Consider the following 14,395-nt stretch of genomic DNA (forward strand, 5'->3'; position numbering starts at 1 on the left):
TACTGAGTTACAGTTCATATAAAGGAAATGAATCAACACATTCATTAGGCCCTAATCTATGGATTTCACATTACTGGGCAGGGGCACAACCAAATTATGAATTACTTTTTCCCAAACAAAAGGGCTTGATTAGACAGAAATCCTCCTCAGTTTAATCAGCTGTCCAGGTGGCTGGTCTCAGATGATCCTGGGCTCTAAAATGACGTTGGAGGCGGCTTATGGTAGGGAAATGCACATTCAATTCTCTGGCGGATATTCCTGCAGTTAGCATGCCAATTGCACGTGTAGCCGATGTGAAATGGCTAGCTAGTTAGTGGTGGTGCGCGCTAGTGGCGTTTCAATCAGTGACGTCACTTGCTCTGAGACCTTGAAGTAGTGGTTCCCCTTGCTCTGCAAGGGCCGCGGCTTTTGTGGAGCGATGGGTAACGATGCTTCGAGGGTGACTGTTGACGTGTGCAGAGCGTCCCTGGTTCGCGCCCAGGTCGGGGCGAGGGGACGGACGTAAATTCTATTACACACGCTTCCTCAACTTGCGTTGTGTGTTGTGACAAAACTGCACATTTTAGAGTGGCCTTTTATTGTCCCCAGCACAAGGTGCACCTGTGTTAAGATGCTTCTTGATATTCCACACCTGTCAGGTGGGTGGATTATCTTGGTGACGAAGAAATGCTCACCAACGGGTGAAAACAAGATTGTGCATATGGAACATTTCCGTGATCTTTTATTTATTTCAGCTCATGGAACCAACACTGTACATGTTGAGTTAATTTTTTTGTTCTGTATAAATTGGAAGTAGAAGCTTAAGTATTGTTATCCATTAGTTTACTCCAATTAGGGGAGGGGGGTTAGGGGACAATAATAAATATATTATTCAACAGAACCACATCCTTTACTCCAATTAGGGGAGGGGTGTTAGGGTTAGGGGAGGGGTGTTAGGGGACAATAATAAATATATTATTCAACAGAACCACATCCTTACACACAACCGTCCCCGTTCTGAAGACTGTTGTGACATGAACACCACCTCCGTTTCCTATTTCAGCTCTTCTGCTTTCAGCAATAGAGGAGATGAACACACATTGATCACATTGTGACACTCCACAGTAGGAAACTAAACAAGCCAGGACACAAAGCTACAACATCTTGACCCATCTTTCCCCTTGAGAGGGTTAGAGGTCAGGGCCCACCTTTCCCTCGGGGCTCTTGACGTTAGCAGGGTAGAGGAAGATTCCTCCGTAGACCAGGGTCCTGTGGACGTCTGCTACCATAGAACCCACATAGCGGGCACCGTACGGGGCACTGCCATCCTGAGACACAGAGTAAGGGTTAGCCCCTGACCCACAAACACAGTTACAGTCTAAATGGTTAGCCAATAACAGGGGGACATTTCACCATTGTAGCTGTTCTGTATACTGCCAGTTTTAGATGCTTATGAGAAAATAATCTCAAACCTAACCTCGGGGAACTACTTTGTGTGCGCGTACCTCGGGGAACTACTTTGTGTGCGCGTACCTCGGGGAACTACTTTTTGCGCGTACCTCGGGAACTTCTTCTTTTGCGCGTACCTCGGAACTTCTTCGTTTGGGAACTACTTTGTGTGCACTTCGTTTGCGCGTCGGGAACTACTTTGTTCTTCGTGCACGGAACTTCTTCGGGGAACTACTTTGTGTGCACGTTCTTCGTTTGCGCGTACTCGGGAACTTCTTCTTTTGTGCACGTACCTCTTCTTCTTTTGGGAACTACTTTGTGTGGAACTTCTTCTTTTGCGCGTACCTCGGAACTTCTTCTTTTGCGCGTACCTCGGAACTTCTTCTTTTGCGCGTACCTCGGAACTTCTTCTTTTGCGCGTACCTCGGGGAACTACTTCTTTTGCGCGTACCTCGGGGAACTACTTTGTGTGCGCGCGTACCTCGGGGAACTACTTTGTGTGCGCGCGTACCTCGGGGAACTACTTTGTGTGCGTACCTCGGGGAACTACTTTGTGTGCGCGTACCTCGGGGAACTACTTTGTGTGCACGTACCTCGGGGAACTACTTTGTGTGCGCGTACCTCGGGGAACTACTTTGTGTGCACGTTCCTCGGGGAACTACTTTGTGCACGTACCTCGGGGAACTACTTTGTGTGCACGCACCTCGGGGAACTACTTTGTGTGCACGTACCTCGGGGAACTACTTTGTGTGCACGTACCTCGGGGAACTACTTTGTGCGCACGTACCTTACTTTGCGCACGTACCTCGGAACTACTTTGTGGCACGCACCTTCTACTTTGTGCGCACGTACCTCGGGAACTACTTTTTTGCGCACGTTTTGCGCGTACCTCGGGGAACTACTTTGTGCGCACGTACCTCGGGGAACTACTTTGTGCGCACGTACCTCGGGGAACTACTTTGTGCGCACGTACCTCGGGGAACTACTTTGTGCGCACGTACCTCGGGGAACTACTTTGTGCGCACGTACCTCGGGGAACTACTTTGTGCGCACGTGTGCGCACGTACCTCGGGAACTACTTTGTGCGCACGTACCTCGGGGAACTACTTCTTTGTGCGCACGTACCTCGGGGAACTACTTTGTGTGCACGTACCTCTGGGAACTACTTTGTGCGCACGTACCTCGGGGAACTACTTTGTGTGCACGTACCTCGGGGAACTACTTTGTGTGCACGTACCTCGGGGAACTACTTTGTGTGCACCTAACTACTTTGTGTGCGCGTACCTCGGGGAACTACTTTGTGTGCGCGTACCTCGGGGAACTACTTTGTGTGCGCGTACCTCGGGGAACTACTTTGTGTGCGCGTACCTCGGGGAACTACTTTGTGTGCGCGTACCTCGGGGAACTACTTTGTGTGCACGTACCTCGGGGAACTTCTTCTTTTGCAGGTACTCCGTGACAGCGGGGTCAAAGTATTTGGAGTATCCTTCATTCAGACTGTAGATATTCCCTTTCGGTTTGATCTTTAGATCTCTGTCCACCAGAATGAACTCACCAATGGCCTGACAGAGATAGATATATAAACGATCAAATCACCGGACAGACAGCTGGATGCATTAACATGAATGATCAATCACCGGACAGACAGCTGGATACATTAACATGAATGAAAGGTCCAGTAAGAGTTATAACAGCTGTGGGTAGAGGAAGGTACTCAAGGGGACAAGCAGTAGTTGACTTCCTGAGCTATAACAGCTGCAGTGATGTGGGTAGAGGACAGTACTCAAGGGGACAGTATTTGACTTCCTGCCCGGTAGTGGGTGTGTACTGACCGGGTCCAACATGAAGCAGTTGACCCCCTGCCCAGTGGACAGTACCATCATGGTGGCGCTGCCATAGAGGGCGTATCCAGCCGCAACGATGTTCCTACCGGGCTGCAGCGCGTCGTTCTCACACGGGTCGTCCTCTGTCGTCTGGAACACACACCGGACTATTGGTTGATCGATTTGATCATTTAAAAAAAATGCATCTACAGTGGTAAGAAACAGGATGTGAACCCTTTGGAATTACCTGGATTTCTGTATAAATTGGTCATAAAACATGATCTGAGCTTCATCTAGGGTCACAACAATAGACAAACACCGTCTGCTTAAACTAGTAACACGCAATGATACGTGTTCATGTCTTTATTGAACACACCGTGTAAACATTCACAGTGCAGGGTGGGAAAAGTATGTGAACCCTTGGATTTAATAACTGGTTGACACCCCTTGACAGTAATAACCTCAACTAAATGTTTTCTTTAGTTGCGGATCAGACCTGCACAACGGTCAGGAGGAATTTTGGACCGTTCCTCTTTACAAAACTGTTTCAGTTCAGCAATATTCTTGTGATGTCTGGTGTGAACCGCTCTCGAGGTCATGCCACAGCATCTCAATCGGGTTGAGGTCAGGACTGACTGGGCCACTACAGAAGGTCAGGACTGACTGGGCCACTACAGAAGGTCAGGACTCTGACTGGGCCACTACAGAAGGTCAGGACTGACTGGGCCACTACAGAAGGTCAGGACTCTGACTGGGCCACTACAGAAGGTCAGGACTGACTGGGCCACTACAGAAGGTCAGGACTCTGACTGGGCCACTACAGAAGATCAGGACTCTGACTGGGCCACTACAGAAGATCAGGACTCTGACTGGGCCACTACAGAAGATCAGGACTCTGACTGGGCCACTACAGAAGATCAGGACTCTGACTGGGCCACTACAGAAGATCAGGACTCTGACTGGGCCACTACAGAAGATCAGGACTGACTGGGCCACTACAGAGGGTGTATTTTCTTCTGTTGAAGCCATTTTGTTGTTTATTTACTTCTGTGTTTTGAGTTGTTGTCCTGTTGACAGACAGCCTAACATTCTCCTGCAAAATGTCTTGATAAACTTGGGAATTCATTTTTCCTTCGATCAAATAAAATTTATTTATATAGCCCTTCGTACATCAGCTGATATCTCAAAGTGCTGTACAGAAACCCAGCCTAAAACCCCAAACAATGCAGGTGTAGAAGCACGGTGGCTAGGAAAAACTCCCTAGAAAGGCCAAAACCTAGGAAGAAACCTAGAGAGGAACCAGGCTATGTGGGGTGGCCAGTCCTCTTCTGGCTGTGCCGGGTGGAGATTATAACAGAACATGGCCAAGATGTTCAAATGTTCATAAATGACCAGCATGGTCGAATAATAATAATAAGGCAGAACAGTTGAAACTGGAGCAGCAGCACAGTCAGGTGGACTGGGGACAGCAAGGAGTCATCATGTCAGGTCGTCCTGGGGCACTTCGATGAGAGCAAGCTATCCAGGCCCTGAGACAGCAAAGCAGCCCCAAACCATGATGCTCCCTCCACCAGACTTTAGTTGGGATGAGGTTTTGATGTTGGTGTGATGTGCCTTCTTTACTCCACACATGGTGTTGTGTGTTCCTTCCAAACAACTCAACTGTAGTTTCATCTGTCCACAGTTGCCAGTAGCGCTGTGGAACATCCAGGTGCACTTTTGCAAACTTCAGACGTGCAGCAATGGTTTTTTTGGACAGCATTGTCTTATTCCGTGGTCTCCTGCCCTGAACACACTTCTTGTTTAGTGTTTTATGTATCATAGACTCGTCAGAGATGTTAGCATGTTCCAGAGATTTCTATAAGTCTTTAGCTGACACTCTAGGATTCTTCTTAACCTCATTGAGCATTCTGCGCTGTGCTCTTGCAGTCATCTTTGCAGGATGGCCACTCCTAGGGAGAGTAGCAACAGTGCTGAACTTTCTCCATTTATAGACAATTTGTCTTACCATGGACTGATGAACATCAAGGCTTTTAGAGATACTTTTCAACCCTTTCCAGCTTTATGCAAGTCAACAATTCTTACTCTTAGGTCTTCTGAGATATTTTGTTCGAGGCATGGTTGATATCAGGCAATGCTCCTTGTGAATAGCAAACAAATGTTGACTGTTTTTATAGGGCAAAGCCGCTCTAACCAACATCTCCAATCTCATCTCACTGATTGGACTCCAGGTTAGCTGACTCCTGAGTCCAATTATCTTTTGGAGAAGTCATTAGCTATTAGGGGGTTCACATAATTTAATTATTTCTGTGTTTTAGTTTAAGCACACTGTGTTTGCACACTGTGTTTTAGTTTAAGCACACTGTGTTTGTCTATTGTTGTGACTTAGATGAAAACCAGATCAAATTGTATGCAGAAATCCTGGTAATTCCAAAGGGTTCACATACAGTGGCAAGAAAAAGTATAAGCTAAATACATTAGGTCTCAAAGCACTTTATAGAACACATCCAACCCCAGCCTGGTCAAACACACTGACCGCTGGGTTCACCTTCTGTTTGGTTAAAAACAAGGTGAGATATGGCTCCTGAAGAGACGCCTATAGAATACAGACCTTTCTAAACACAGCAAAGATGGTGCCGATGGAAGCCAAGCAGTCGATGTTGGAGGAACCATCCAGAGGGTCAAAACACACCACGTATTTACCCTGGAGGAGAGACCAGAGGAGTCAAAACACACCACGTATTTACCCTGGAGGAGAGACCAGGGGAGTCAAAACACACCACGTATTTACCCTGGAGGGGAGACCAGAAGAGTCAAAACACACCACGTATTTACCCTGGAGGAGACACCAGGGGAGTCAAAACACACCACGTATTTACCCTGGAGGAGAGACCAGGGGAGTCAAAACACACCACGTATTTACCCTGGAGGAGAGACCAGGGGAGTCAAAACACACCACGTATTTACCCTGGAGGAGAGACCAGAGGAGTCAAAACACACCACGTATTTACCCTGGAGGAGAGACCAGAGGAGTCAAAACACACCACGTATTTACCCTGGAGGGGAGACCAGAAGAGTCAAAACACACCGTATTTACCCTGGAGGAGAGACCAGAGGAGTCAAAACACACCACGTATTTACCCTGGAGGAGAGACCAGAGGAGTCAAAACACACCACGTATTTACCCTGGAGGAGAGACCAGAGGAGTCAAAACACACCACGTATTTACCCTGGAGGAGAGACCAGAGGAGTCAAAACACACCACGTATTTACCCTGGAGGAGAGACCAGAGGAGTCAAAACACACCACGTATTTACCCTGGAGGAGAGACCAGAGGAGTCAAAACACACCACGTAGTTACCCTGGAGGAGAGACCAGAGGAGTCAAAACACATCACGTATTTACCCTGGAGGAGAGACCAGAGGAGTCAAAACACACCACGTATTTACCCTGGAGGAGAGACCAGAGGAGTCAAAACACACCACGTATTTACCCTGGAGGAGAGACCAGAGGAGTCAAAACACACCACGTATTTACCCTGGAGGAGAGACCAGAGGAGTCAAAACACACCACGTATTTACCCTGGAGGAGAGACCAGAGGAGTCAAAACACACCACGTATTTACCCTGGAGGAGAGACCAGAGGAGTCAAAACACATCACGTATTTACCCTGGAGGAGAGACCAGAGGAGTCAAAACACACCGTATTTACCCTGGAGGAGAGACCAGAGGAGTCAAAACACACCACGTATTTACCCTGGAGGAGAGACCAGAGGAGTCAAAACACACCACGTATTTACCCTGGAGGAGAGACCAGAGGAGTCAAAACACACCGTATTTACCCTGGAGGAGACCAGAGGAGTCAAAACACACCACGTATTTACCCTGGAGGAGACCAGATAAAAATACTAATTTGTATTATGCTCATCAGTGCAGGGATAGAACCAAAATGTGGACTTTCTGGTGGGTTGCTCTTAACAGCAATGATGCCAGAATTTGAATAACCTTTGGTCCAATAACTAACCTTTGTCTGGTTCTACTATCATCCATCTAACACCAGAACAACAGCGTTAGTTACCTGTCTGTCTGGTTCTACTATCATCCATCTAACACCAGAACAACAGCGTTAGTTATCTGTCTGTCTGGTTCTACTATCATCCCTCTAACACCAGAACAACAGCGTTAGTTATCTGTCTGGTTCTACTATCATCCATCTAACACCAGAACAACAGCGTTAGTTACCTGTCTGTCTGGTTCTACTATCATCCCTCTAACACCAGAACAACAGCGTTAGTTACCTGTCTGTCTGGTTCTACTATCATCCATCTAACACCAGAACAACAGCGTTAGTTATCTGTCTGTCTGGTTCTACTATCATCCATCTAACACCAGAACAACAGCGTTAGTTACCTGTCTGTCTGGTTCTACTATCATCCATCTAACACCAGAACAACAGCGTTAGTTATCTGTCTGTCTGGTTCTACTATCATCCCTCTAACACCAGAACAACAGCGTTAGTTATCTGTCTGGTTCTACTATCATCCATCTAACACCAGAACAACAGCGTTAGTTACCTGTCTGTCTGGTTCTACTATCATCCATCTAACACCAGAACAACAGCGTTAGTTACCTGTCTGTCTGGTTCTACTATGATGGCTGTGTCATCCTCCTCTGACACCAGGACACAGGAAGTGAAGGAGGATTTGATCATGTTGATAACCAGGTTGTTAGACAGGATGTCCAGCTTCTTCACCTGGTCCCCCGTCACATTGGTGCTGCCCGCTATGCCATACCTGGGAAGACGAGAGGAGACGCAATTAGTACCCACTACCCATCTCATTGGTGCTGCTCGCTATGCCATACCTGGGAAGACGAGAGGAGACGCAATTAGTACCCACTACCCATCTCATTGGTGCTGCTCGCTATGCCATACCTGTCAACCAGGGGAGAGACAGAACCGCTACCTCCTAACCACCGCTACCTCCTAACCACCTCCTAACCACCTCCTAACCACCTCCTAACCACCTAACCTTTAAGGTGCATGCCAACACCACCTCAGCATTTCATACGAAACCGTATCCTGGGGATCATCAACTAGATTCAGCTGGGGGCCAATTTCCTTGGGGAGGGGATGGTCGTGGTGCAGGAACGTAATTACAAATCAATTGGCAGCAACAAGCACAGACAGTCTGACTAAAACATAATAATTTCAAAACTTGCTGAGGAAAAATTATCTACACACAACACACCATAATTACAAAGCAAAAACAGTTTTTCATAAATGTTTGCAAATGTATATATAAAAAATTTAAATCTACAAAAGGTGTTTTTACTTAGTCATTATGGTGTTATGATGTCATTATGGTGTGTAGTGTGTAGATGTGCCTACAAACCTGACTCAGTTACACCAGCTCTGTCAGGAGGAATGGGTCAAAATTCACCCAACTTATTGTGGAAAGCTTGTGGAAGACTAACCAAAACTTTTGACCCAAGGTAAACAATTTAAAGGCAATGCTACCAAATACTAATTGAGTGTATGTAAACTTCTGACCCACTGGGAATGTGATGAAAGAAATAAAAATAAATTTCACATTCTTAAAATAAAGTGGTGATCTTAACTGACCTAAAACATGGAATTTTTGCTTGGATTAAATGTCAGGAATTGTGAAAAACTGAGTTTAAATGTATTTGGCTAAGGTGTATGTAAACTTCCGACTTCAACTGTATGTGTCTCTAATGAGAGACAGATTAGTCCTGTCGGTTGATGTGCTGGTTTTAGTTGACCAGTGCTCTTTCACAAAAACAACTCCACATTACCACATGTAAAGATAACCAAATATGTGCCAAGTGTGATACTGCAATTTTGAAATGAGGAAGTGAGTGCGATTGTGTATACCAAAAACACGGTCCTTCTCTCAGCACATATCAAAGCTGCAGGATAAAGTTACATCTAGACTTGGTTTCCTCTATCGTAATCCCTCCTCCTTCACCCCAGCTGCCAAACTAACCCTGATTCAGATGACCATCCTACCCAGGCTAGATCACAGAGACATAATTTATAGATCAACAGGTAAGGGTAGTCTCGAGCGGCTAGACGTTCTTTACCATTCGCCTATCAGATTTACCACCAATGCTCCTTATAAGACCCACTGGTTGATGCTTATTTATAAAACCCTCTTAGACCTCATACCTACTGCCTGTCCTGCCAGTCACTTTCTGTTAAAGGTCCCCAAAGCAAACACATCCCTGGGTCGCTCCTCTGTTCAGTTCACTGCAGTTATCGACTGGAAAGAGCTGCAACAAGAACTCAAACGGGACAGTTTTATCTCTTCATTCAAAGACTCAATCATGGACACTCTTACTGACAGTTGTGGCTGCTTTGTGTGATGTATTGTTGTCTCTACCTTCTGGACCTTTGCTGTTGTCTGGGCCCAATAATGTTTGTACCATGTTTTGTGTTGCTTCCATGTTGTGTTGTTGTCATGTGTTGCTACCATGTTGTGTTGTTGTCATGTTGTGTTGTTGTCATGTGTTGCTACCATGTTGTGTAAATAAAAGAATGACTTGTCTAGTTAAATAAAAGGTTAAATAAAAATAAACAAATAGAATGTGAAGGTACATAAAATACAGCTACCTACCTCACCTATGTCACAAGTGATTGGTCAAACAGCCTGATAACCTTAGTGCCTAGGCTACCCTCTGCTGAGTGGAGAATGGTTCACTAGAATGGCTGGAACGGAGCCAATCACCTGTTCGATACCATTCAATTCGCACATATTGCCAAAGCTTACTTTGGAGATTTACAATATTATTTGAATTTATCAATTTTGTTAACGTGACAACATGTAACAACAATAACCAAGGGTCAAAATAACCATACATAGAGGACATGTGCAGGTTGGTCGGTCTGTCAGACACGGTCCCTCATCTTATAACAGGCAGCAATGTAGTGGTTTGCCAACCCACAGCTCTCTGTGTCCTCCCCCAACAGGATGGGAGCCTGCTCTCATCAGAGAGGTCTTTGAAACCGTGAATAAGGCATTCAAATTTGGGGAAAAGACAATTGTTCTATATTTTTTACATTTTGTCAGGAAATGCAGCTCCGTCTCAGGTTCTGCTGTGGTGCAGTGGTTGCACAGCCTTTCCTCTACAGGGAGACAGGTTTTCCTGTGTCTACCCTTCTCAATGGCAAGGCTGTGCCCACTGAGCCTGTACTTTCAAGATTTTCTAAGGTTTTGATCAGTAACCATGGTCAAATAGTTAGCCACGATGTACTGTCGATTTAGGGACAGATAGCACTGCATTTTGCTTTGTGTTTGTGCTTCCCAATAAGCAATGTAGTTTTGATTTGACTGTGTTGTAATTTGGTTTATTCTGATTGATTGGATGTTCTGGTCCTGAGGCTTCTGTGTGTTAGTAGAACAGGTTAGTGAACTCAGCCCCAGGACCAGCTGGATGAGGGGACTGAGGCTTCAGTGTGTTAGTAGAACAGGTTAGTGAACTCAGGACCAGCTGGATGAGGGGACTGAGGCTTCAGTGTGTTAGTAGAACAGGTTAGTGAACTCAGGACCAGCTGGATGAGGGGACTGAGGCTTCAGTGTGTTAGTAGAACAGGTTAGTGAACTCAGGACCAGCTGGATGAGGGGACTGAGGCTTCAGTGTGTTAGTAGAACAGGTTAGTGAACTCAGCCCCAGGACCAGCTGGATGAGGGGACTGAGGCTTCAGTGTGTTAGTAGAACAGGTTAGTGAACTCAGCCCCAGGACCAGCTGGATGAGGGGACTGAGGCTTCAGTGTGTTAGTAGAACAGGTTAGTGAACTCAGCCCCAGGACCAGCTGGATGAGGGGACTGAGGCTTCAGTGTGTTAGTAGAACAGGTTAGTGAACTCAGCCCCAGGACCAGCTGGATGATGGGACTGAGGCTTCAGTGTGGTAGTAGAACAGGTTAGTGAACTCAGCCCCAGGACCAGCTGGATGAGGGGACTGAGGCTTCAGTGTGGTAGTAGAACAGGTTAGTGAACTCAGCCCCAGGACCAGCTGGATGAGGGGACTGAGGCTTCAGTGTGTTAGTAGAACAGGTTAGTGAACTCAGCCCCAGGACCAGCTGGATGAGGGGACTGAGGCTTCAGTGTGTTAGTAGAACAGGTTAGTGAACTCAGCCCCAGGACCAGCTGGATGAGGGGACTGAGGCTTCAGTGTGTTAGTAGAACAGGTTAGTGAACTCAGCCCCAGGACCAGCTGGATGAGGGGACTGAGGCTTCAGTGTGTTAGTAGAACAGGTTAGTGAACTCAGCACCAGGACCAGCTGGATGAGGGGACTGAGGCTTCAGTGTGTTAGTAGAACAGGTTAGTGAACTCAGCACCAGGACCAGCTGGATGAGGGGACTGAGGCTTCAGTGTGGTAGTAGAACAGGTTAGTGAACTCAGCCCCAGGACCAGCTGGATGAGGAGACTGAGGCTTCAGTGTGGTAGTAGAACAGGTTAGTGAACTCAGGACCAGCTGGATGAGGGGACTGAGGCTTCAGTGTGGTAGTAGAACAGGTTAGTGAACTCAGCCCCAGGACCAGCTGGATGAGGGGACTGAGGCTTCAGTGTGGTAGTAGAACAGGTTAGTGAACTCAGGACCAGCTGGATGAGGGGACTGAGGCTTCAGTGTGGTAGTAGAACAGGTTAGTGAACTCAGCCCCAGGACCAGCTGGATGAGGGGACTGAGGCTTCAGTGTGTTAGTAGAACAGGTTAGTGAACTGAAGCTGGATGAGGGGACTGAGCTTCAGTGTGTTAGTAGAACAGGTTAGTGAACTCAGGACCAGCTGGATGAGGGGACTGAGGCTTCAGTGTGTTAGTAGAACAGGTTAGTGAACTCAGCCCCAGGACCAGCTGGATGAGGGGACTGAGGCTTCAGTGTGTTAGTAGAACAGGTTAGTGAACTCAGAACCAGCTGGATGAGGGGACTGAGGCTTCAGTGTGTTAGTAGAACAGGTTAGTGAACTCAGCCCCAGGACCAGCTGGATGAGGGGACTGAGGCTTCAGTGTGTTAGTAGAACAGGTTAGTGAACTCAGCCCCAGGACCAGCTGGATGAGGGGACTGAGGCTTCAGTGTGTTAGTAGAACAGGTTAGTGAACTCAGCCCCAGGACCAGCTGGATGAGGGGACTGAGGCTTCAGTGTGGTAGTAGAACAGGTTAGTGAACTCAGCCCCAGGACCAGCTGGATGAGGGGACTGAGGCTTCACCAGCTGGATGAGGGGACTGAGGCTTCAGTGTGTTAGTAGAACAGGTTAGTGAACTCAGCCCCAGGACCAGCTGGATGAGGGGACCAGCTGGATAGAACAGGTTAGTGAACTGCCCCAGGACCAGCTGGATGAGGGGACTTCAGTGTGTTAGTAGAACAGGTTAGTGAACTCAGCACCAGGACCAGCTGGATGAGGGGACTGAGGCTTCAGTGTGGTAGTAGAACAGGTTAGTGAACTCAGCCCCAGGACCAGCTGGATGAGGAGACTGAGCTTCAGTGTGGTAGTAGAACAGGTTAGTGAACTCAGGACCAGCTGGATGAGGGGACTGAGGCTTCAGTGTGGTAGTAGAACAGGTTAGTGAACTCAGGACCAGCTGGATGACCAGCTGGATGAGGACCAGCTGAGGCTTCAGTGTGGTAGTAGAACAGGTTAGTGAACTCAGCACCAGGACCAGCTGGATGAGGGTGTGGTAGTAGAACAGGTTAGTGAACTGACCAGGGATGAGGGGACTTTCAGTGTGGTAGTAGAACAGGTTAGTGAACTCAGCACCAGGACCAGCTGGATGAGGGGACTGAGGCTTCAGTGTGGTAGTAGAACAGGTTAGTGAACTCAGGACCAGCTGGATGAGGGGACTGAGGCTTCAGTGTGGTAGTAGAACAGGTTAGTGAACTCAGCACCAGGACCAGCTGGATGAGGGGACTGAGGCTTCAGTGTGGTAGTAGAACAGGTTAGTGAACTCAGTGGATGAGGGAACTAGTTCAGAAGAACAGGTTAGTGAACTCAGCCCCAGGACCAGCTGGATGAGGGGACTGAGGCTTCAGTGTGTTAGTAGAACAGGTTAGTGAACTCAGGACCAGCTGGATGAGGGGACTGAGGCTTCAGTGTGGTAGTAGAACAGGTTAGTGAACTCAGCCCCAGGACCAGCTGGATGAGGGAACTAGGCTTCAACAGGTTAGTGAACTCAGCCCCAGGACCAGCTGGATGAGGGGACTGAGGCTTCAGTGTGTTAGTAGAACAGGTTAGTGAACTCAGGACCAGCTGGATGAGGGGACTGAGGCTTCAGTGTGGTAGTAGAACAGGTTAGTGAACTCAGCCCCAGGACCAGCTGGATGAGGGAACTGTATTTTAGATGTTAACAAAACTGAATTGCTCTTTGAGTTATTACTAATTCTTCCCTGCTTACATTGATTGTAGTTTTCCTCTGGACATGTAGGAGAATCTTACAGAACTCTGCATGCAGGGTTTCAAATGGGGTGTTTGTCCCATGTGGTGAAATCTTGTTTTGCAAGTGGATCCCGTACCTCGCTGCCATAAAGTGCAGTTGGTTCAATGACACATTCAATTAGTTTTAGCCACATTTGAATAGGTATTTCAACTTGAATTTGAATGGCGTAAGTTTCCCTGCGGTCTGCCTCTCATTCAACTGATTCCGTTCCAGCCATTCCCGCGAGCCCGTCCTCCCAAACTTCCCACCGACCTCCTTACGTGGATATGGTGCATCTGAAACTTCATTCAGTGTGTAATTTGTCTCTCCAATGAGAGAGAGAGACAGACAAGTCCTATTTTGTTGAAGGCATGCCTGCTAAGTGTGATGATAATTACTTACAGGTTGGCGATGCCAGCTTTCCTCACGGCTGTGGAGATGGCTTTGACGGCCGTGCACATCGAGTTGAGCAGGGTAGTGAGCTCCCCTGTCCCCTTCGCTTTCCTCCCTTCCTCCAGCACAAACCGGGTTAAAGTCACCACGTTGGTATCAAAAGAGCCTCGGTCAGACATGACTGCAAAGATCGTAGAGCGGCGGGCCAGAAGAGTCCTGAATGATAATGTTGACTACAAATCAAACAATGAAATGCCTGACTGTTAACACGGAACTTTGAGATAAGAGAGTGTAGTAAAGACAGGACAGCCAATCCG

At 47.4% G+C, this 14,395-nt stretch overlaps 1 protein-coding gene across 1 annotated transcript in view; it reads right to left on the reverse strand.

Moving 5' to 3' along the window:
* The window catches only part of fbp1a (fructose-1,6-bisphosphatase 1a), a 23,468-nt gene extending 9,073 nt beyond the window's left edge, over positions 1 to 14,395 (reverse strand). The window contains exons 1-6 of the mRNA XM_046351537.1: positions 14,088 to 14,395; positions 7,881 to 8,043; positions 5,863 to 5,955; positions 3,261 to 3,401; positions 2,853 to 2,990; positions 1,188 to 1,307 (exon numbers count right to left, since the gene is read on the reverse strand). Of these exons, the coding sequence (XP_046207493.1) occupies positions 1,188 to 1,307; positions 2,853 to 2,990; positions 3,261 to 3,401; positions 5,863 to 5,955; positions 7,881 to 8,043; positions 14,088 to 14,257 (825 nt within the window). The 5' untranslated portion in view covers positions 14,258 to 14,395. The remainder of the gene's footprint in view (positions 1 to 1,187; positions 1,308 to 2,852; positions 2,991 to 3,260; positions 3,402 to 5,862; positions 5,956 to 7,880; positions 8,044 to 14,087) is intronic.

Source organism: Oncorhynchus gorbuscha, linkage group LG05 (assembly GCF_021184085.1).
Source record: "Oncorhynchus gorbuscha isolate QuinsamMale2020 ecotype Even-year linkage group LG05, OgorEven_v1.0, whole genome shotgun sequence".
Taxonomy (NCBI): Eukaryota; Metazoa; Chordata; class Actinopteri; order Salmoniformes; family Salmonidae; genus Oncorhynchus; species Oncorhynchus gorbuscha.